Raw genomic sequence first — 21,432 nt, 5'->3', positions numbered from 1 at the left:
TCCTTATAACATGTCCCTATATACTAATTCAAAATGCAAACCTTTATCCAGCTCTACTTAAGGGGTGCTTAAGTTCAAACAAGAGCCTCCTAAACAACAAACACACTGACATTTCACTAGCTCGCAAAGCATTCATCTTTATTTTTGGTATTCAAAGCATTAATTTTTTACTGTGTCCATCTGATTTGCAAGAAAAGTCAACTGTTTCATATTTGATTTTAAACAATAGTCATAAAACAAGATAAAACAAGGAACGATATACAACACAAAAATCGAAAATCTTTTTTCCTCATGCTATGCCCCAACAACAATCTTCCTAAAAGACAAATACATCATTCGGTCTTTTTTTTATAAGAGATAAATCGGTCAATCAATTGTTATTGTTATTATTATTGTTATGCGATATGTTATTTAATACAAAGGTTTGTCAAATAAAACAATAGCGTATCCAAGAACAATAACAATTGGTTTAATAATAGACAAAATGAAATCTCTCAAGTGATATTCTCTCAATTTTAGTATTGGTGAACAATATAAATTGGTTCAATAGACAAAATGGAGATAATTTCACTTAAGAGAATCCCCATAAGCATAGGTGGTGGACTTGCATTGTCTCTTATAAACCCAAAACCATGTACTTAATTGATAGTAGAACTAAAGTGTCAGCCGCTTAATAATTTGTAGCGGAAAATGTTAATTCTCAATTTTTATGGGATTAATTATCGGCCATAAGTGTCCTATGAACTTTGAAACCTGTCCTGACTCTGATGAGCCACTTCAGTGGTAAGAAAGTCACCTTAATTTTAAGTGGTTTTATGTATTTTATGAAATAGAAAGAGGAAAGAGAAATAATAATAAATAAGATGGAAGAAAGTGTAATATAAGAAAATAAGACGGGAGAAAATGTAATATAAGAGGGATATACAAAAAGATTATACACATAGCGAGAGTTACCGAAATGAAATTCAATTTTACTACACAACTCACCTAATCTTTAATGCATAAAAAAATTATGAAAAAAATATATAGTTTCAGTCAAAGAAAAAGTAAATAATAAAAATAAATAAATAAATAGCATAACCCCACAAACATTGGAAAAGTGTTATAACTCTTGGAAAAAAAAAATCCCAATCTTTATCTCTCGGAAGAAAAAGAGATTGAGACAGTGGTTGTTACATACATATTTATTCAATTTAAAATTCGTAAAAATTTAGTCTTTTTCTCATTGTTCCATATCCTTGTCCTTTCTTCTCCGTCAACATTGATTTTTCTCTTCAAAATTCAAATATCTTATGATGCCGGAGAAGGGGCAATTGATTCTTGATTCGGAGATGAAGAGGTATAGGAATGGTGAAACATGGGAATTTGAGAATGACATTAACAATGTTTCTGTCTCAGATGGTGTTTTATTGGGTTTAGATGGTGGAACAACCTCAACTGTTTGTATTTGTATGCCTATGATCATTCATTTTTCTCATTCTCAGCTTCAATCTCTTCCTATTCTTTCAAGGGCTGTTGCTGGTTGTTCTAATCATAATAGTGTTGGAGGTTCTTACTCATTCATTCTCTCTCTCTCTCTCTCTCTCTCTCTCTCTCTCTCTCTCTCTCTCTCTCTCTCTCTCTCTTTTGGATAAATTTTCAATTTTTATTATTTTGATTTTCTGGGTTTGTTGGGGTGTTTTGTTTTTGCTTTTGCTTGTTATTATGTAGTAATACTTGTTTGGAGTGCTATGATTAGGTTGCTTACATTGATAAACCTTGCTTGGTTTAGTGTTGACTTTTTTCAATTCCCCTTTTTTTTCTGTTGGATTGGGGATAGTGGGTGGGAAGAATTCGAATAGTGGTTATAGTAGCACTATAACTTAGCAGAATTTGATCAAATCGTTATTGTTCCGCGATAAGCTGTTTAGTATAAAGGTTTGTAAAATAGCGGCAATACTGCAATAGTTGTGTTATACTTATAGCACTGAAGCGTAGCAGAATTCGAACAAATCACTGTTTTCTGCGATCTGTGATTGATTGTTAATACTAGGAGAATTTTGAGGATGCTGGTTTTGACTTAGGCAATTTGGTGGGAAAAAGCATTTGTTTTTACCTGAGAAAGTGGTTCTAGCAGTTTATTGATATAAGCTGTTACAAATTCATCGTTTAGGAAAAACTGTTATATTATGGTTTCTCTCTATTAGATTGGTTGTTTGACTTTATTTTTTGGATTAATTTTGAGTTTTGATTTTTTGTTTTCTGGGTTTGTCGGGGTGTTTTTGTTTGTTTGTTATTATGTAGCAATACTTGTTGTGGTACTGAGAATTTTGAGTGATTTGGTTGTTTACATTAATAGTGTTTGGTTTAGTGTTGACTTTCTTCAATTCCCCCTTTTTTTCTTGTGGATTAGGGATAGTGGGCAGGGAGGATTCAATGTTGTCAAATAGTGGCTGTAGCAGCTATAGTGGAATTTGAACCAATTGTTATTGTTCTGCGATACACTATTTAGTACAAAGGTTTGTCAAATAACGGCAATAGCGATACACTATTTTGTACAAAGGTTTGTCAAATGACAGCAATAGCTTGTGTTATACTCATAGCAGTGTAGCATAGCAGGGTTTGAACAAATTGTTATTCTCCACAATCTGCGATTGGTTACAATACTAGGAGAATTTGAGGATGTTGGTTATGGCTTAGGCAATTTGGTAGGAGAAAAACATTTGTTTTATATTGTAGAAGGTTGTTCTAACAGTTTATTTGATTGTAAGCTGTTAGAAATTCATCATTTAGGAAAAACTGCTATGTTTTGGTACCATCGTTCAGTCCATATATGATTAAAATGAAGATCACATTGCAAGGATAATCGTAATGTTAATTGTTACCGTTGACCACTTTTTCTACAGAAATTGCTGCAAGGGAAACATTAGAGCAAGTTATGGCAGATGCGCTTTCAAAGTGTGGTTCAAAACGATCTTCCGTCCGAGCTGTATGTTTGGCTGTATCCGGTGTTAACCATCCAACAGATCAACAAAGAATTCTCAGTTGGCTTAGGTTGCTCTATATTACTGTATCTTGCTTCTTCTTTTTGCATTCAAAAAGTTTTTTGGTCCCTGCTAATATTACTCTAAAGTATTGAAACTTTAGTTAAATTGTGACTTAATTGTGCATTTTTGTGGTTCATTTCTTTAAAGATGTTTTTGTTGTTTAATCTCAATTATTGTTTCTCTGCTACTTTAACAGGGATATATTTCCAAGTAATGTGAGGTTATATGTTCAGAATGATGCTGTTGCTGCTCTTGCAAGTGGAACAATTGGCAAACTTCATGGATGTGTATTAATTGCTGGCACAGGAACCATTGCATATGGATTTACTGAAGATGGAAGAGAAGCAAGGGCTGCAGGCGCAGGACCTGTCTTAGGTGACTGGGGCAGGTAAACTCTTGCAAACATTTCTTTGTCTTGCCTCTCTCCCTATCTCTTGCACTTTCCTATGTTACGCCCCTCTACACCTTGGCCTTGTTTGGATAAACAACTTAATTAAGCGCTTATAGCATAAACTATTATCATGTAAGTGCTTATGTATATGCTATCTCTATAACAAAAGGTAAAATAAAGTCAAACCTTTTCATATAAACTATAAGTTGTTTTCATAAGCAATCATGGAGAGCTTATTGATATAAACTGTTTATGGACATGTCATTAGTTGTTTCTCTAAGCTTTCGCACACAGTCTCACAAGTGCTTATGTTAGTAGATAAGCTTAAATAAGCCAGTCCAAACTAGCACTTTTTTACATGAAAATGAGCTTCTGGTGAAGCAAGGTGTTGTTGGTAGACTGAGAATCCAATTAGCAGGAAAATGCTTTCGAGCTTATAAATTGATGTTAGTTTTTTTTTTTTCAAATCTATTTCATCACCATATGTATATGACATCACTCATAATATGACTAGGAATTCTTTTTTTGAAAAAAGAACCTTGGGGGTGTTGGGTCACAAGGGGAGTCTAAAACACTTGAGAGATCTCAACACTTAAATGATTTGGACACCACATCTACACTCAAAACTAGGGGTGTTTGCGAATCAGTTCGGATCGATTTTGCGGCAAAAAGTCATTTGATCCAAAAACATCCAATAAGATTCACTTTTTTTTCAGTTTGCAGTATTTTTGGACCACATTTGGATGTGAACACCCCTACCCAAAACATTAAAACATTGGGTATATGGGTCCCTCGCTTATATGTTGCTCAACACCCTCATTTCATCCAATGTAAAAATTCTTACTCTCATTTGACACCCTAACAGGAGGGAAGGTCTTTCATGTGATGTCCAACTTGATTATATCCATTTTTTTGTTGACATTATTGCTTTAATATTTGCAGTGGATATGGAATATCTGCGCAGGCACTAACTGCGGTAATAGAAGCGCATGATGGTCGTGGTCCAAGTACAATGCTGACGAGTAGTATTTTACAAACGCTTGGTCTTTCTTCTGCAGAAGAATTGATTGGGTATATATTCTAGTTTTACAATTGTTCCTGCCACACATAGTTGTGAAGTAAATATCTAGTAATATTTTGAAATCCTACAATTTAAAGCCATTTTGAGCTGGATATAGGGTCTCAATCATCTGCCCGTCTCTTTAAAAATCAGGTGGACTTACGCAGATCCATCTTGGGCCCGCATTGCAGCACTCGTTCCAGTTGTAGTATCCTGTGCAGAGGCTGGCGATGAGGTTGCAAATAAGATCTTGCTAAAATCGGCACAAGAATTGGCTTCAAGTGTTAAAGCTGTTGTAGGGAGACTTGGATTGTGCGGTCAAGGTTAGATGTTGTTTTAATCAAACATATTTTAACACGCATTGCCAAGGCTTCGCGGAATTTGTCAAACTTTGGATAAAAAAAGAAGCATTTTCTCTTGCACTTTTTGCCTCACAAGAAAACCTTACATTAATTCTTGAATGATGCAATTGCGTGTAGATCTTAATGCGGTTCTAAGTCACATCTATTGATTTTAAATACACTGACATACAAACCACACTGATAAGTCGACACATGTAATAGTTTGAGAAAATTAAAGTGAGTGAATACATGTCGTGTTAGTGTAGGACACTGGGCACCTCTTCAATCGTAAATGTCAGTGCTACATAGGATCTAGGAATTTTACTGCTTGGTCATTTAGCTGCAGTATTTCTTTTGAGAACATCAGCTGCAAACTTTACCTTATATTAAAAGTATGGATAAATTTTGAAGTAATTGACTTGGCCTCTAGAGCATTCATTTAAATTTAAAAGAAATTGATGGTTTTTCTCTGTCTGTTATGAACATTTGCATAACCTATATGATGATGATTCATGTATCTATGACTGATATTCTGTAATTTTGGCAGATGAAAAAGGCGCTTTTCCGCTTGTCATGGTTGGTGGTGTTCTTGAAGCAAACACAAAGTGGGATGTAGGGAAAGAAGTAATAAAATGCATTTCCAAATACTTTCCCAGGGTGCTTCCCATTAGACCTAAGGTCGGTATATATCGTCATCTATTTTATTAGTTGCCTTTCTATGTATCTATGATGCACTAACCTTGCTTAGAGGCTGTTTACCATCTTTGAAAACAAATGCTTTGAAGTTAGACCTCCTTTCCTTGTGATTTAGATGAAATTTCATGCATTATGGTAACTATATAAAAGGTCAAATATTTTTGCTCCTTTTTTTCAGTAAATCATCAATTTATTCCCTTAAATCGTAGGGGTGGGAAATTTTATCTCTGAATTGAACGAAATTCCAAAATGATATCTGAAATTTGAAATGTTTTTACAGCACAAGTCCTTAAGGAAAATTTAAGGGGTCATTTTGAAATTTTGTTATAGTATTTCAAAAAAGGTCGCCGGTTCTGAAAACTATTCAGTAAATTGGTCATTGTTGAACATAATCTTAAGGATCAACTTGACAGTTATAAAAGTTAAGAGTCAATTTGCAGTCATGATAATTGTTGAAATATTTAATAATCTCAGGAACTAACAGCTTGTCATTTGTCATAGTTCTGCAAAGTGGGGGACCATTGTAATAAAATTACTCTTTCCAGAATCTTTAGCATAGAATGAAATTTTAACTTTGGTTTATTGCAAACAAACAGGTAGAGCCTGCTGTTGGGGCAGCATGGTTAGCTTGGAATTTTTTCATGAAAGAATATAACAAGGAATTATGCAGCCGCTGACAATTCATGATGGAGTGGAATAAAAGAGAAAAATATTGATAAAAAAGAAAGGAAGTGAAAAATCCAATTCTTGGCTGTAAAGTAAAATCAATATGCCATATAGTTTATGTACATTCAAAGTTTATATTTTATTAGCAAATGGTACATTGGTAGGATTTAGTTCCTCCCTGTCCTTGCCAAGTGAGGCACAGTTTCTCAAATTATTTTTCTTTGTGAACTTGTGATCATACCTTAAACCCTTGCTTGTGTAAATAGTTACCAGAGGTGTAAGTGTAACCATCCGAGAGTTGTCTTTATTGTCACATAAATTACTATTGGTTTTTACTATCATTAACTGATTAGCAAATTAATTTGTACTTATATGCCTCTTATGATTCCACCAGAGTAAAGTGTGGCTTTATCTGAATTTGTTATTTACGTATATCTTCAACCTAAATTTCACCTACTTGGTAATATCACATCTGCGGAATTTTATACAAGTTAAGACATTGCTGCAAATATGACGCCTTCGAAATTTTCTAATTTGGTTTAAATTTTTTAAACTAAATCAGTATTATTAGTTCATTATTTTCAATATGTGGGATTGGTTATATAGATCAAATGATATCCATAGTTTGAAAATGATATCCATAGTTTGACATTGTGATGTAAATGTTGAATCTGGTTTCTGAGTTCAACATCTCTACTCACCAAAACACCTCCAACATTGTCAAAATCTTCAGACTTATAAGCTCTACGCAATACTTCAACGAGATCGGGGGGATACTCTTAGCTTCTGAGTTTTGAGTTTCCACAGCTTCTTCATCTCTAACAAGAATCACGTTGTATGTATCATCTCATATGAGGAGAATGGTTTGGGATTGTGATTTTCCTTGGTTTCCCTCCCACCTATAACCATAAGAAGACTATTCTCTATTCATTCTACACTCCCTGTCAATGCTTATACAAGTTATGTCCACACATGTATGTATCACCTAAGAGGGGTCTATATTTTTGTTCTGCAACAAGGTTACATCATTTTACTTTGTATTAATATATGGAATAAAATATATTAGATAGCCAGTTCACACAACCAATGAAATGAATGACTATATATACATTGAAAGATTTGATGAGACTGTAAAATCATATGCATCAGACAAAAATAATGCAACGTTTCTGGTTTATTTACAGCTTAACTGACTGACATAGTGAAAACCAGCCTCAACTTAGTCTTAATTTTAATCAATTTTTATTAGTTTGTCAAATAACAATCTACGCTTAATTCAAAAAAATAGAAATTAATGTGCAGAAGAGTATTAGATAGATTTCAGTTATTAATAAAAGAAAAAACTCAAAGTGTGATAAATAATAAGATCTAAGTCAATAATTTTCTTTGCAGGAACAAACAACCGAATTGAGAAACAAATTCTAATTCAACAAAATCAATTAAAAAACTACTACAACTATATCGAATGGAATGGAGAATACTTTCATGTTAATGATGACCTCTTCAAGAAGGTGACAGTTCTTGCAGAGATGGTTAACAGCTTTGCGGGTGATCTTAGTACCAGATAAATTAATCTTGCGCAGTTTGGGCAGTGCCAAGCATTGATCATCATCACTAAACATAAAACAAATTTTGCCAAAAAAACGGGGGAAACTGAGTTCAGTTCTTCAAGTAAAGAGAAACAATCCGCAATGATGAATAGATCACTCTTGTTGGAATTAGCCATTTTGGTATAAGTGAAAGAGCTCAAATTTTTCATCTGTTTGGACATAGCTCGCAACCTTTTTGCAAGAAAAGAGAGGTTGTGGTGGGAGAGACTGAGGGATTTGACGAAGGTGTAAATTTAGGTTAACTTTTTTGGATATGCGAGTGAGGTTGGGGAACCTTTCAAAGAGAAGAGGAAGGGAAGGGATTGTTTGATCGGTGATTGCGAGGGAGGATCGGAGACGGTTGCTGATGGAGAGAAACTGTATGGAGACGAAAGAGACGGACTTCAAAGTGTGATTGTCTGCGTTGTGGAATTTCAAGATGCATTCCCATAACTCCTCTGGTAAACTCTGGTAAATATGAACATGCTTCTGCCATCATTCTTGTTTGAAAATTCGATGATCTGCTCCTTCTATGACAAAAGGATGGTGATGCCGCCATCGTTAGTTACCACCGATTTCTCTCAATTCATTCACTCACTTTCATTATATAAATTAAAACATAGATATTTCCTATTTTTATGGGTTGACTATCTCCTCATTGAGTGCAGATCCTCTCCATTTTGGGAGGAAATGGCCATCTCAATTACCTTTCATAACAGCGTAAGGCAGTTTACACATTAGCCTATCGGAATTAAACTCTAACTTTCTCTAATAGTAATACTCCCTCATAATCTGACTTTCACGTGATGAGCACTCGTCTATTGCTGTTAATACATTTGCAACACTGGCCTTATTCTCTTGATTCACACAATACAGCAAGTTTTTATAGTTGAGCATAAAATTTCCTCAAAGATTAAGATGTTGAAGAGTTTTCCCTATTGATTCAATGCAACATATAAAAAATGTCAAAATCAAATATAATGGCATGTATCACAGAATTTAATAAACTTGATTTAATAATTTATTTTATCAGACCCAAGTAATAACCAAGGGTGGGCGGGCAAAAAACAAATTAATTAATAATAGGTAGATATTACATAATAGATGAGAGTTCTCTTTTAACAAATCTTTCTTATAAAATAGAATAGTAGAACACCCTACAACTTTCTAAGAGTTTCATCTGCCCATTTCTTGATAAAGCTTGCCTCCAAAACCCTTCTTTCTATCCTTTTTGATAGATGGAAGCACGATATAATACGGCTGAAGCTGAACAAAAATATGGCCGAGTGAACTTGTGTTTCTTACGTTATACCCTTCTCCAATCCAGTGATAGGGATTCGGCCACAAGCCGACATGCCAGTAAACTTTAGAGGAAATCAAAGAACAAAAAACTTTACAAAAACTAAAACCATCAAGAAATGATGGTGATATTATGATATTTCATTAAGTTAAAATGGTTTTCTATCATTCTAATCTCTGCCACGACGATCACCAAATGCGCCAGGTTTACCCGACCCAAAATCTCCAAAACCACCACCAAATCCACCAGAGCGATCTGAACCACCACCGAATCCACCAAAACCACCTTGTTTGCTGAATCCACCAGAGGATCCACCAGATCTACTGCCTGAATCACCTGAACCGAAGGAGCCGAAACGACCAGAGCTTGATCCGCCATATCTATTTTCACCATATGAGCTTGATCCACCAGAAAAACCCCCTCCAGATTGTCTTGAACCAGAAAACCCGCCTGAATTACTGTAGCCTCCAGAACGGCCACCACCAAAAGAACCAGATCGGCCACCACCGCCACCACCAAATCCACCACCACCACCAAATCTGCCGCCACCACTAAATCCGCCCAGTGATGCAGTATCAACGGCAATCTTTGGTAACTGTTAAACGTGAATATTTGGAAAAAAGAGTGATCATTAATCTTTACAAACTATTAAAAAAATAAATTAACAACTGGCATAAAGTAATTGTAGCAACAATCACACTATGAATAAAATAATGATATAATAATAACTTGAGGATAGTAATTATCACTTTGTTTTCACAATTCTGTATAGGAAAGAATGAAAACATTAAGAGCTAGAAACACAACTTCGAATATAATGTGAAAAACACAACTCTTGTTGGTTGAAACTAAATTGATGGGTTCCACATATAATTTCATTCTAGCAGTTTTAAACTTAAAAAACAGAAATAATGTGAAAACAAGGGGGCACTTTTATAAGACTTGAGGAGTGCCAGAATAAATTTAGATTTTCAGTAACTTGACTTTTGTCGGTACTTGGTGTTTCACAGGCAAGCTGGGAATTAAGGCAGGAGGATATGCTACCCTCTAAATGTAGTCTAATTTCTAAAACCAGAAAAATAGTAATAAACAAGGTGCAACTTCAAGTAATAAAGATTGACAGATGGAAATCGATAATATGCAGGGAGAGTACCTCTGAAAATTTACAGCCTACATCGCGCTCAATAGTCCTAAGAGTCCTGGATTGATCTTGTGTATAAACAAGAATAGCAGTTCCTTTCTTACCAGCACGACCAGTTCGTCCAGATCGGTGAACAAATATCTCTGAATTATTGGGAAGTTCATAATGAATAACCTATATGAGGAAAAAAGCTCAAATTTCACATATATAGAAATTAACATATTGACAAAATTGTTGGGTTAAAAGTATTTGCATATGCATGTAACTTATTGCACTAATTTAGGCATATGAAATCAAAAAAGACCAGATGCATACAAAAGAATAACACAAAAAAAAACTAACAATGTTCCAAAATGTATAGAACCATGAACAGAACCCATTAAGATACAAGAACACACCTAAACACAAAAGACTTCCAGATCATTCATGATGCATGTTGTTTTTTGATCCTATCATTACCCCTTACATCCAAGATTCTAATATCTAATTTTCAACATCCGAAAACAAAAAAACATTTATTCCAATATTTCCCTTGCAGATGTAAGAGTTGAGCATCTGTCACAAAATTATCCCTTTTGAAGCTCAGACAGCATAGCACACAAGAATGAACGAATGAATGTTTAGATCCGTGCCATAGAGATAGTTAAATAATAAAAAAAATTATTGAAGCACAGAAGTAGCATGCGTAATGCAAATTTTGAAGAATACTATATGATCTGAAATGAACACTTCAAAACATTAGGAGGAAATACTTATGATAAATATCAGTAGCTGTTCACTAAAATCTACCGCTTAATTGACCTGAACTTCCAAATAAAAAATTAATGCATGTGCAAAGAATAGAAAATCCAGTTCACACAATAACAAAATGTGTATATAGTTAACAGACTATATCCAGAAAGTATTTCTCTTGAACTTCAAATGACAGAAACAACCAATGCGCTTTCGCATAACATTTTGTCATCAACCACGTCTAGTGACAGGCCATTTAAATCCAAATATTTCTTAGATTTGGACTGAGATTTTCCTTGGTTTCCCTCCACCTATAACGGTAAGACTATTCTCTTTTCAGTCTACCCTCCTTATCAATGCTTTTATAAGTATTTTTTTTTTTTAAATAATGCTATTATAAGTCATGTACACACATGTATGTATCACCTAAGACGGGACTAAATACTTTTTTGTTATAACGGGGTTACATCATTTTATATCTGTATTAATATATGGAATAAAATATATTGGATAACTTTACGATGTCAATGGGGGAAAAAGGTAAAAGGAACTCACAAGATCAACATTAGGTATATCGAGCCCACGTGAAGCAACATCAGTTGCCACTAAAACATTAAAATGGCCATTTCTGAAGCCAGCAAGCGTCCTTTCTCTCTGGATTTGTGATATATCTCCATGCAATGCCTCACATGGAATACTTTTTGACATGCCATGTGATATTCGATCAGCGTCACGTTTTGTTTGGGTGAAAACAATACACTTTCCTCCTTTTGCATGTTCCTACAAGAGGATTATTTTTCGAAGAGAAAACAAAATTAAGAGGATTATATGACGGATCATTAGTTGGAACTAGCACAAGTCAAGGAACGATGGTATCAGAAGGCATACTTTAATTAGAGGAACAATAATTCCTGCTTTGACATACGCATCAGATAGAATCGAGTACAGTGAAATTCCATCTGCCAGCTTCTGATCAGAATCTCCAACCTAGGTACCAATAAGTTCACAGTTAAATAGTATTCAATAAACCAAAATGACTGACTGTGTTGATCTCAAAGAGTATTATTCCATATACTTCTAGATGACCATAGCCATAAAGGCTTCCTAAATTCATATACAAAAATTTACATTGTCTTACCTTATGAAGGATGAAAACAAATTCATTGAAACCCAAATTTTTTCGAGTATACATAGACAGACACAGTCATTGCATTGGTATACTTATAAATCAAATGTTATAATATTCCATTGTGGTTCATGCGCCTTAATACGACAGTTAATAGGTTTAGTTTCAACATTTTAATCATGGTAGGAGGCTATTCAAGCAACATTTGACAAAACTTCAATAATACATATCCTGAATGCTTAAAGGCATTATCCCAGTGACAAAAATAGAACAGCAAAACTTACAAGATCAATGGTTAGAGGATTTTTCAGGTAATTGCGTGTTAACTGCTTTATCCAAGTTGGCATTGTTGCAGAGAACATGAGAGTTTGTCTCTCAGCGGGTAATCTCTCCAATATCTTCTCCACATCTTCCTGGAATCCAACTTGAAGCATCTGATCGGCTTCGTCAAGAATAACAAACTGAACTTCTTTCAAATTTAGAGCACCTCTATTAAGAAGATCAATAATTCGTCCAGGCGTACCAACCGCTATATCAACACCATAATCAAGCTGCCTCATCTGTTGAGAGATCGGGGTACCCCCGTAAACACAGATAGTATCCAAATTAGGCGCCGCCTCGTAGAATTCTTTCTCAACCTGCTTCGCAAGTTCTCTAGTCGGCGCCAAAACCAAAGCCAGAGGATCCTTTCCTCGCCTGCCATATCAACCACAAAAAAATGTAAAGTTTAACAGTTAAAGATACCAATTACATTATGGGCCTGTTTGGATCGACTTATTTGAGCTTATTAGCATAAGTTTTGTGAGACTGTTTGGGAGAACTTATAAAAACAGCTTATGACTTGTTCATAAGCTGTTTTCAACTGTTTTCACAAGTTCTATAAGATATCCTACCAAAGCAGTTTATGCTTATACCAAAAACAATTTAAATTTATTTTAGTATTTGCTATAGAAATAGCTTTTACATAAGCGCTTATCATCATAAGCAATTATGCTATAAAGCTGCAAATAAGCTGTTTATCCAGCCTATATCTAGCTTCAATTCAAACGGAAAAATGTAGGACTCAAATTCAACTAAAAATAAAATAACAAACCCATGTTTAGCATTAAACTGAATGATCTTATCCATGATGGGTATCCCAAAAGCAAGAGTTTTTCCAGTTCCTGTTCTGGCTCGACCAATCATATCACGACCTTGCATAGCAGGTTCCAACACAGCCCTCTAACAAAATTCAAATTAACAAATAAAGTTTATTTTTTTGACAAACAAATCAATAAATAAAGTTAACCTTCCCTCAAAAAAAAAAAAAATTAACAACAGCTTAAATTAACTTAATTTAATAGTTATTAGTAAACAATTAATCACAAATCATAATTTACGTAATTAGTGTGAAAGCCCTAATTGAACGCAAAAAAAACCCTAATTGAAAGCAAACCTGAATGGGGAAAAGCTTGGTGATTCCTTTCTTCTCCAAAGCAGAGACAATATCCTGAGAAATCCCAAGCTTCGCGATCTCAAGACCCTCATCGCTATTCGATTTTGAAGGCTCTTCGAATGGAAAAGCTTCGGCGGCGTAACCAGCGCGAGAAGCAGAAGAAGCGCGGAATAGTAAGGGTTGTGATTTAGAGTGGAAGGATCTTGCTGTGAGGTGACGGAGCTCAGTGGCGGCGGTGGTGGAGAAGAGAATCTCGGCGGCGGCGGGGATGGTACGCCGTGAGATGGTTGAAGAAGCGCGTCTGAGGATTGTTGTAATCATGATGAATTGGTGGAAGTGGAAATGGAAAAACCCTAGAGAGTGTAATAAGAAGATTTGAGGGTTTAGGGTTTTGTGAGAGAGATAAATGAAAAAAGGTTTGATTTTTAAGAAAGAAGGAGATATTTTGGGGAGAAGTGAGTGATCATGTGTGTGCGGGTCTTTTGTTGTGTATCATGCGCCCTTAAATGTAGTTTTGTCAGAACCAATGCTGTGTGGAAAGATGCAACGAGGAAACCTCTTCCCGTCCCGGTCGGTCTGTTTGGTTAACCTAAAAAAGAGCTTTTAGCTTATAGCTTATAAGCTCGTTTGACAAAAAAAGCTCTGTTTGGTAACACTTTTCACCATGAGCTTATAGCTTATTTCACGAGCTTATAAGCTATTTTTCAGAAGCTATTCCAAGTAGCGTTTGAGCTTATAGCTTCTCACTTTTTCTTCCAATTTTACACTTATTATTTCATTTAAATTGTATTTTTATCCATTATAATTTTTACAATAAGCTTCTCACTCTCTTATTGGTTTAAAGTATTGTGGGTCTACACTTTGAAAACTGAACTCACACAAAGTGGTGGGACATACATTGATTTTATCCAATAAGAAAGTGATTGTTAGAGAGGATGCTCAAAAGTGATTGTTGCTAGCATTCCTCTAACATGGATACACAATCATCAAATCAATTAAAATATTTAGAAAAACATTGATGTGATTGTCGTCAGACAACAACGACGACATACATAATTCACTTCTTAGACTTATAGATTTTTTTTTATAGATAGGCGAAATGACAAAGTTATTTTAAATTTACACGCAAGTGGAGGTTTAACGCCCTCTTTGAATTATTTGTTTTATTTAATTGTTTAATTGAGTCTAGAATTTATTAAGAAGAGTTTAGAATATATTATATGATTTATTAGGTAGCTTATTATATTATATTATTTAATAGAATAAGATTTGAAAATAAAATAATATTGAGTTTAAGCGTTGTTATGAGATTTGAGAGAGTTTTGGGGAGAAAGATAAATAAGATAAAATAGAATAAAGTGTTATAAATAGGAGAAACCTAGTTTAGAAAAAAAAAAAAAAAACATAACGTACGATCAATTTTGGAGAAAAGGGAGAAAAAGCCAAGAGAAGGGAGAAAGACCTAGAAAGCCGCGATTTTGAGTTATAAGGTAAGGGTGGGACTAACATTCAATAATCTTAAGTCATTGATTCTGAAAATTGGATTTAACATGTTGTAGGTTTTAGTTTTTGAGAATTTGGGAATTAGGGTCAAAAGTGATTATTTGATGATTTTCTAAAATAATGTTTTGGGTCAAGTTTTATATGGTTTTGAGTCTCTTTTGATGTATATAAATGTTTAGACAAACTTTGGGATCAAATTTAGGCATATGGAAGTTAAAATTGGGATTTTGGGGTAAAAAGTGTGTTTTTCCCGAGTTGCTCTCTGACAGCATGTCCTGTTTCATGTTCTTGCGTCTTTTTCACATGTTTCTGTTTTGAATTAGCCTTTGGTGTAAACATGAAAGTTGTAGATAATTGTGTTAGCTTTCCAGTGGCGTCGGTTTGACTTGAAAATTATTTTCGGTTTATGAGTTATGGTCAAATTACTGCACGTAGGTCACAGTGAATTTTTATGAATTTGAGCACAACTTTGTCCGAATTTGAAATGAAAACTGGTATTGATTGGTACATAATTGGTCTTATGTGTAAACACGAAAGTTGTAGGTATAAATGTTAGCTTTCTAATGCCGTTGGTTTGACTTCAAAAGGATTTATAGAACTTGATTTATAGTTAAATTACTGCACGTAGGTCACAGTGAATAATTGAATATGATTGATGAATTAGTATATGAATGTATATGTTGTGAATACGATATTGTCCATGATTGATGAAGTGTTATATGTATATATGATGTTTTAAGATGTTGATTATTATTTGATGTTGTTATATTGTGATGTAATTGTATATGCATTACTTGAATTATATGTGAATAATTGGGACGTTATTGACTTGCATTTGATATTATTATGTCATGCTGTTTTTGTATACTGTTGTGTTGCTGTTGTTATTTAACTAAGCTGCATGAGTCGGTCTAAGTTGATTAAGATGATGAAGTTCCAAATTATTGGATTATATAAGAGGTTGTCGATTTAAGATACTAAGAGGTCGAGTCCATGCATTAGCATTTCATTGTTGGGGGCTTGATGCCCTGGAGCCTTTGCTCAATTAAGTTGAGGGCTTGATGCCCTGGAAGCCTTTTTACGCTCAAATAAAGTTGAGTGCTTGATGGCATGGGAGCCTATTTACGCTCAAAGATTGGTACCACATGCATGATTAGAAGATTAAGTTGCATAGTCAAGTTGTCAAGTTGTGGAGTTGTCAAAATTGTCAAGTTGTTGAGTTGATAAGTTGTAGAAATTGCGTTGTCGTTGAGTTGTCATTTGTCAATGAGTTGTTAATAAAGAACTAAGTGAAGTATTAATATTTATTAATCATTGTTGTTTATGTTGTTGTTATATCAATATAAGATGATGAATATGTTGTTTGTTTACATGATTATGATTAAGATGAATATGTTGTTTGTTTATATGATTATTATCATTAAGTGATGATTATGTCATGTTGTATATGATTATTATTATTATTAACTGATGATTAAGTTGTGTTGTTATGTTATTATGAAATGATGATTAGAAGTTGGTTGAACTATTAAGAATTATTACATGAAGAATTATTATTACTAATAGATGAAGTTATTTATGTTGTTAAATATAATTAATGAATTATATGCTTGATATTATTGTTTTGTGAAATCTCACCCCTTCTGCTTGGAAATGTTGCTCTTCGTATGAGTAACTTGCAGGTAACCAAGAATAGTTGATGTCGTGTGAGTTTTCTCTCTCGTGTGTCTTAGGTGCTCTGATACGTAACGGGATGAGATCTTTTGTTATTGCTTTTCTATTCCTTACGTATTGTTTTTGAAGATTTATGACTATGTTTTTAGATTAGATTTTTATGAGACATTTATGAAGAGGCCTTCGTGTCAAAGACTGTTTAGTTATTGAATAAATTCCGCTGCGAAGTATTAAAGATTTTGTTATTGAATTTTAAAGAATAAATAGTTATTTATTCAGTTTATGATTTTAAGAAAAGAATGTGACATTCCGTTTTATGTGAATACTCTGATTATTTTTATGAAATTTTTATGTTGGGAAAACGGGGTGTTACAGGAGGTATCGCCGTGTCGGAGTTTAAAACTCACGTCCATTCTAACAATTTCGACATTTTACTAGTTGAAATTAAAACTTGTTAACTAGATTGATAGAATTAATTCTTCATGAATCACACTTAGAAGTCATGTTTTGTGATTATAATGAAGGATATCATGCTTATTCAATTCCCTAAAAAATAAAATGCTTATTCACTTAGTATTAGAAATAATTTATTAAAAATGCTTTTCAATTGTTGGTTATTGTATAGAGTCAATATTTGTTGTGAGTTCTTTTAGTTATAGTTTTGTAGATGTTCTTTCAAAAAAAGAGTTTTGTAGATGTTCTAATATAAAAAAAGAGTTTTGTAAATTTGTCAACTTTTTCACTAATATAAAAATATTACCCTACATTAATTTTTAACATATTTAAATGAATTGTTATAAAATAAATTTGTAATTTGATTCTCTTAATTTTCATGTTAAATCTCAAAATTTAATTTAATTTTTTGTTTTTTTAGGGCAAAATATAATTTAATTTAATTGGTGTACTAACTCATTAGTATGAAATAAACTTTTAGTGGTATGATTAGAACAAGGCTGCGGCAAAATCTCGTGTCTGAAAGCTATTTAAACGTGAAAATATAGAAGTTGAAAATTGAAGCTTCACTCAAAATGTATGTTTGGTTATGCCTCAATGCGGAAATAAACACTCACTAAAAGTCATATAAAACTTTCAAAAGATCAGACTCAAATCTATAAATAAGTCTATAATAGATAATAGATCAAACTTGAGCTTTTGATATTTTGAAAAGGTCAACCTTATAACTTAACTCAGCCACTTTATTCCACTAAAATCCTTTTTGGTAGGCAACTCTCATAGGAGAGATATCATGAGGCTAAGAAAACTAGTTGAGTTGCAATTAAGTGAAACTTCCAATTTTTACCTATGTGGCAAATGGTAATTCTCTAGGTTAAGTATCTGCCTATATATAATGTTATCTATCTTGTGAAAACTTCCATTTGTACTATGGTGTGTGTATGTGGAAATAAAATTATACTGTCATTCTATTCTATATCATTTTGCACCGTAACAGAAAATATTCCTTTTAGATCATTGTTGATCCTGAATTTGTTCAACAACACTAAAATCCCAAAATAGCAATATCAGACTCAATCTAGGTCCTCAAAAGGTGTCACAATTTTACTGTGTCCAAAATCAGTGTCACATAATGTGACAAACGTATTCAAAGAGACCCTAGTAAAAACATTGATGAGAACGTGATTTGATTAATTTAGAGATGTTGGAGTTTAAAGAGCAAAGTGCAGTAATAACTACAAAAGTCTTCCTTTTTTCTTTACAATAACTACAAAAGTCTTCCTGTGTTTCATTTCCATTATATATTACAGACATTATACATGTAAATCAACTTGTGTTGCTGAAACACAAGAAAACAACAAAAAGTGGTACAATGATATCAATTTAAGCCTTCTTGAGGGTAACCAAATCCATTGTACCGCCATAGGTTCTATTTAGGGCCTCGGCACACCAACCATGACCATCATCGACCATGGGCATCCTCACTTCCATAACAGAAACTGCAGGTGCATGCGATCCTAGCATCATAACACCAGCTAAAACTCTCATACGTTTGCAGCATCTATGTCCATGCACACATTGATTTCAGGAACTCCTTTTCGTGCTGCTGGTATTCCCGTTATCTTGATATATCCCAACAACTGATTTTCTTCGTAGACAAGTATCAATGTTGCAGTTTGATTATCATAAATAGTTGTGAAAAGTAGATCCTTGCGCGCGGGAATTCTAGTGTTCCTTGGAATCACTGGGACAAACTTGTTTCCATCAGCTCGAATTCCAATGGCATGCGGTGTGGCTTGAATGGTTAATAAGTCCAAGTTTCCAAATGGATCAATGATGCCTAAAGCAACAGCTCCTTCTATTGCTGCACCACAAACTGCACCTTCCAAAGGATTTATTATACCTTTATAAACTTCTGTTACTTCGCATATCTTGGTAACAAGATTCCTCACCCTTGGGATATAAGAACATCCATCAACAATTATCACATCATTTACATCCTCAACTTTTACCTTTGCATCATGTAAACACTGGATGATAAGGCTTTCACATTTTCCAAACACCTGCTTGTTCACTTCCTCAAACTCTGCCCTATCAACAACCTTGCATATCTTCAAACCATCTCCCAAGTCCACATCAACCTGAAAATTGATTTGAGAGGAAAGCCGATGAATTGCATCATGGGTTGCAACTCGAAGTAATGCCATCGATTTAATTTCTTTAACCCCGTGATTCTTGAATATGTTTTCAGAATCTGGTAAGAGATGACACATCATATTCTGAAGCAAGTCCTCTCCACCGATGGTACTTCCTGCCACAGCTTTTATCTCGGATACTCCTCCAGCCGTAGCAGTCACAGCAACATCACAATAACCAGCACCCATATTGAAAATGAGAGCAACTTTCTCACTTCCACTGCCCATAGTTTCTTGAAAAGCTTTATGTTGTTGCTGTGCATATAACAATGCCACAGCTGTTGGTTCAGGCATCAGCCTAAGAACATGAAGACCAGCCATCGCACAAGCACGCTCTAGGCGGGTCGACTGAATGAAACTGGAACTGTAAGCACAACATTTCTTATTGGTCGTTTCAGATGAGTTTCAGTCATCAGTCTTAGCTCCACCAGAAACATTGCAAGCACTTCTTCTGGACTGGTGGATCTCCATATATTGTTCACTGATGCGGCAATAAAGGGGCGAACTCCAATGTCCATGGTCTGCACCAAAAAAGGGAGATTTTTACTTGCACGGACCACGATGGGGTCGGTATCAACTCTCCCAATCAAGTGTTTCACATTGAAAATTGTATCTCCAAATAGCAACTCACGCTCGCGGGAGAGTTCGCTGGTAACTCTACTAGAAGGGGATTCATCTTTGAAAGTCACAAATGATTTTATAAGCTTCTGATTTCTTTTGTTTTTCAAAATCTCCACTTGGGAACCATTCCATACTGCTACACTGCATTGTGAGGTGCCAATATCAATTCCAACTGCTATTTCAGGAAAAGCTAGTTTCTTTTCCTCTCCAGTGGTTCCACTGCCAGTTGCCACAGTGTATATTTTGCCATCTTGCATTTAACAGAAGGGAGGGTTGAGAGAGTTTTCTACCAAACAATATGATATAGAAAACAAAACAATTCAAACTCATAGCTTAAATAATTAAGAGCTACTCAGACATAACTACTTTGTTTGAAAAATTCATATATGGAAAAATCGAGCACTCTTAATCTAAAAACCCACACAGTCACTATCGGAAAGAGGACAAAGACAATGCAATTATCTAAATGTGATTGTGGTATGCTTTATTATGACTTATCCATACTTTTCAGTATACAACAATGATAGGAGTAAGCTTGCACTTTTCAGTTTTCACTAACACAGCAGAAAATAAAATTATAAATATTGTGATTGTTATGTCATTTGACATTGAAAAACCACGTAGCCTTTTCATGTAGGTCTTGTTGCAAACACCTATAAGCCAACTTAAAAACAAAGTACATGATTTGATTCAGAATCTATATATAATTTATACAGGTATTTTAGCAGGCTAATAGTGAGTAAATTATCATCAATCAATCATAAGAATGAAATACTATAATGATTTTTAAACAAACATTTAAGAGTCGCTCTCTCACATTGGATGAGATATGGCCTAAACAAATATCTATTATGGTTTTCTTAAAACCGGTTTTGTTAGATTGAGTTAGGCTCAACCAGAGATTCGAAGATGGAATCAGAGTCTATTAAATATTTGTTGGACCACCTGATTGCCCCTATTGCGGCCACTCACGAATACGTTGGGCTGATATAGGTTATCCCTATCATGGCCACTCCGGGTCACGTATCCGGTGAGTGGATGAGATATGATATGAACACGTGTTCATATGTGGAGCAGTCATATCACCTTACAAGACAATTTTGTACCAACACAAAATTTAAGATGGTATTAGAACCTATTCATAATTGAATAACCCATCAATTTGATCCCTAAACTATTACTCTCTCAGGGTCCTATTTATAAGAAAAAAATTGTCTTTTTTTATTCATTGCATAAATAATATATTTGATCTATATTCAATACAAGATACATTAATTACACAATGAATCTAAAAAGACAATTTTTTTCTTATAAATAGAACCGGAGAGAGTAGAGTATTATCACACTAATTCAATCTCTAAACCACTTTAAATCCATCAAAACAGGCCTTGGATTATCTTTCACTCTTTTAATTTAAAAGGAAATTAGGACTGATGTGATGGATTAATAATAGTTTATGGACTGTTTAATATATTTTCATAGT

General features: G+C 34.2%; 2 protein-coding genes and 1 pseudogene across 2 annotated transcripts; 1 reads left to right on the top strand and 2 right to left on the bottom strand.

Moving 5' to 3' along the window:
• The first annotated feature begins 1,099 nt into the window (after positions 1-1,099).
• LOC11436592 (N-acetyl-D-glucosamine kinase) lies at positions 1,100-6,551 on the top strand. Its single transcript, XM_003617256.3, has 7 exons — positions 1,100-1,548; positions 2,886-3,033; positions 3,223-3,414; positions 4,360-4,488; positions 4,631-4,800; positions 5,366-5,496; positions 6,111-6,551. The coding sequence occupies exons 1-7, from the start codon at positions 1,293-1,295 to the stop codon at positions 6,189-6,191; spliced, it is 1,107 nt and encodes a 368-aa protein (XP_003617304.2). The 5' UTR covers positions 1,100-1,292; the 3' UTR covers positions 6,192-6,551.
• A 2,271-nt stretch (positions 6,552-8,822) lies between these two features.
• LOC11431480 (DEAD-box ATP-dependent RNA helicase 53, mitochondrial) lies at positions 8,823-13,929 on the bottom strand. The gene is made up of 7 exons (XM_003617253.4): positions 13,504-13,929; positions 13,162-13,289; positions 12,353-12,764; positions 11,831-11,929; positions 11,498-11,722; positions 10,223-10,384; positions 8,823-9,664 (listed from the first exon to the last, which is right to left on the bottom strand). Exons 1-7 carry the CDS (start codon positions 13,822-13,824, stop codon positions 9,239-9,241), a joined length of 1,773 nt encoding a protein of 590 aa, XP_003617301.2. The 5' UTR covers positions 13,825-13,929; the 3' UTR covers positions 8,823-9,238.
• Positions 13,930-18,384: 4,455 nt separating this feature from the next.
• LOC11435418 (heat shock 70 kDa protein 8-like) lies at positions 18,385-20,716 on the bottom strand (annotated as a pseudogene).
• Positions 20,717-21,432: the final 716 nt, after the last annotated feature.

This window comes from Medicago truncatula, chromosome 5 (genome assembly GCF_003473485.1).
Source record: "Medicago truncatula cultivar Jemalong A17 chromosome 5, MtrunA17r5.0-ANR, whole genome shotgun sequence".
Lineage (NCBI taxonomy): Eukaryota > Viridiplantae > Streptophyta > Magnoliopsida > Fabales > Fabaceae > Medicago > Medicago truncatula.
Note: the sequence above shows the minus strand (reverse complement) of the source record. Positions and strands in the feature narration are given on the sequence as shown.

Bases quoted from the DNA above. Each gene is read 5' to 3' on its own strand.
- LOC11436592 (XM_003617256.3), top strand. From the start codon at position 1,293: ATGATGCCGGAGAAGGGGCAATTGATTCTTGATTCGGAGATGAAGAGG. The intron at 1,549-2,885 runs GTTCTTACTCAT...CTTTTTCTACAG, and splicing joins TAATCATAATAGTGTTGGAG to AAATTGCTGCAAGGGAAACA. The intron at 4,489-4,630 runs GTATATATTCTA...TTTAAAAATCAG, and splicing joins TCTGCAGAAGAATTGATTGG to GTGGACTTACGCAGATCCAT.
- LOC11431480 (XM_003617253.4), bottom strand. From the start codon at position 13,824: ATGATTACAACAATCCTCAGACGCGCTTCTTCAACCATCTCACGGCGT. The intron at 12,765-13,161 runs GTTTGTTATTTT...TTGATATGGCAG, and splicing joins CAGTTTAATGCTAAACATGG to GCGAGGAAAGGATCCTCTGG. The intron at 10,385-11,497 runs GTGAGTTCCTTT...TTCCTCATATAG, and splicing joins ATATACCTAATGTTGATCTT to GTTATTCATTATGAACTTCC.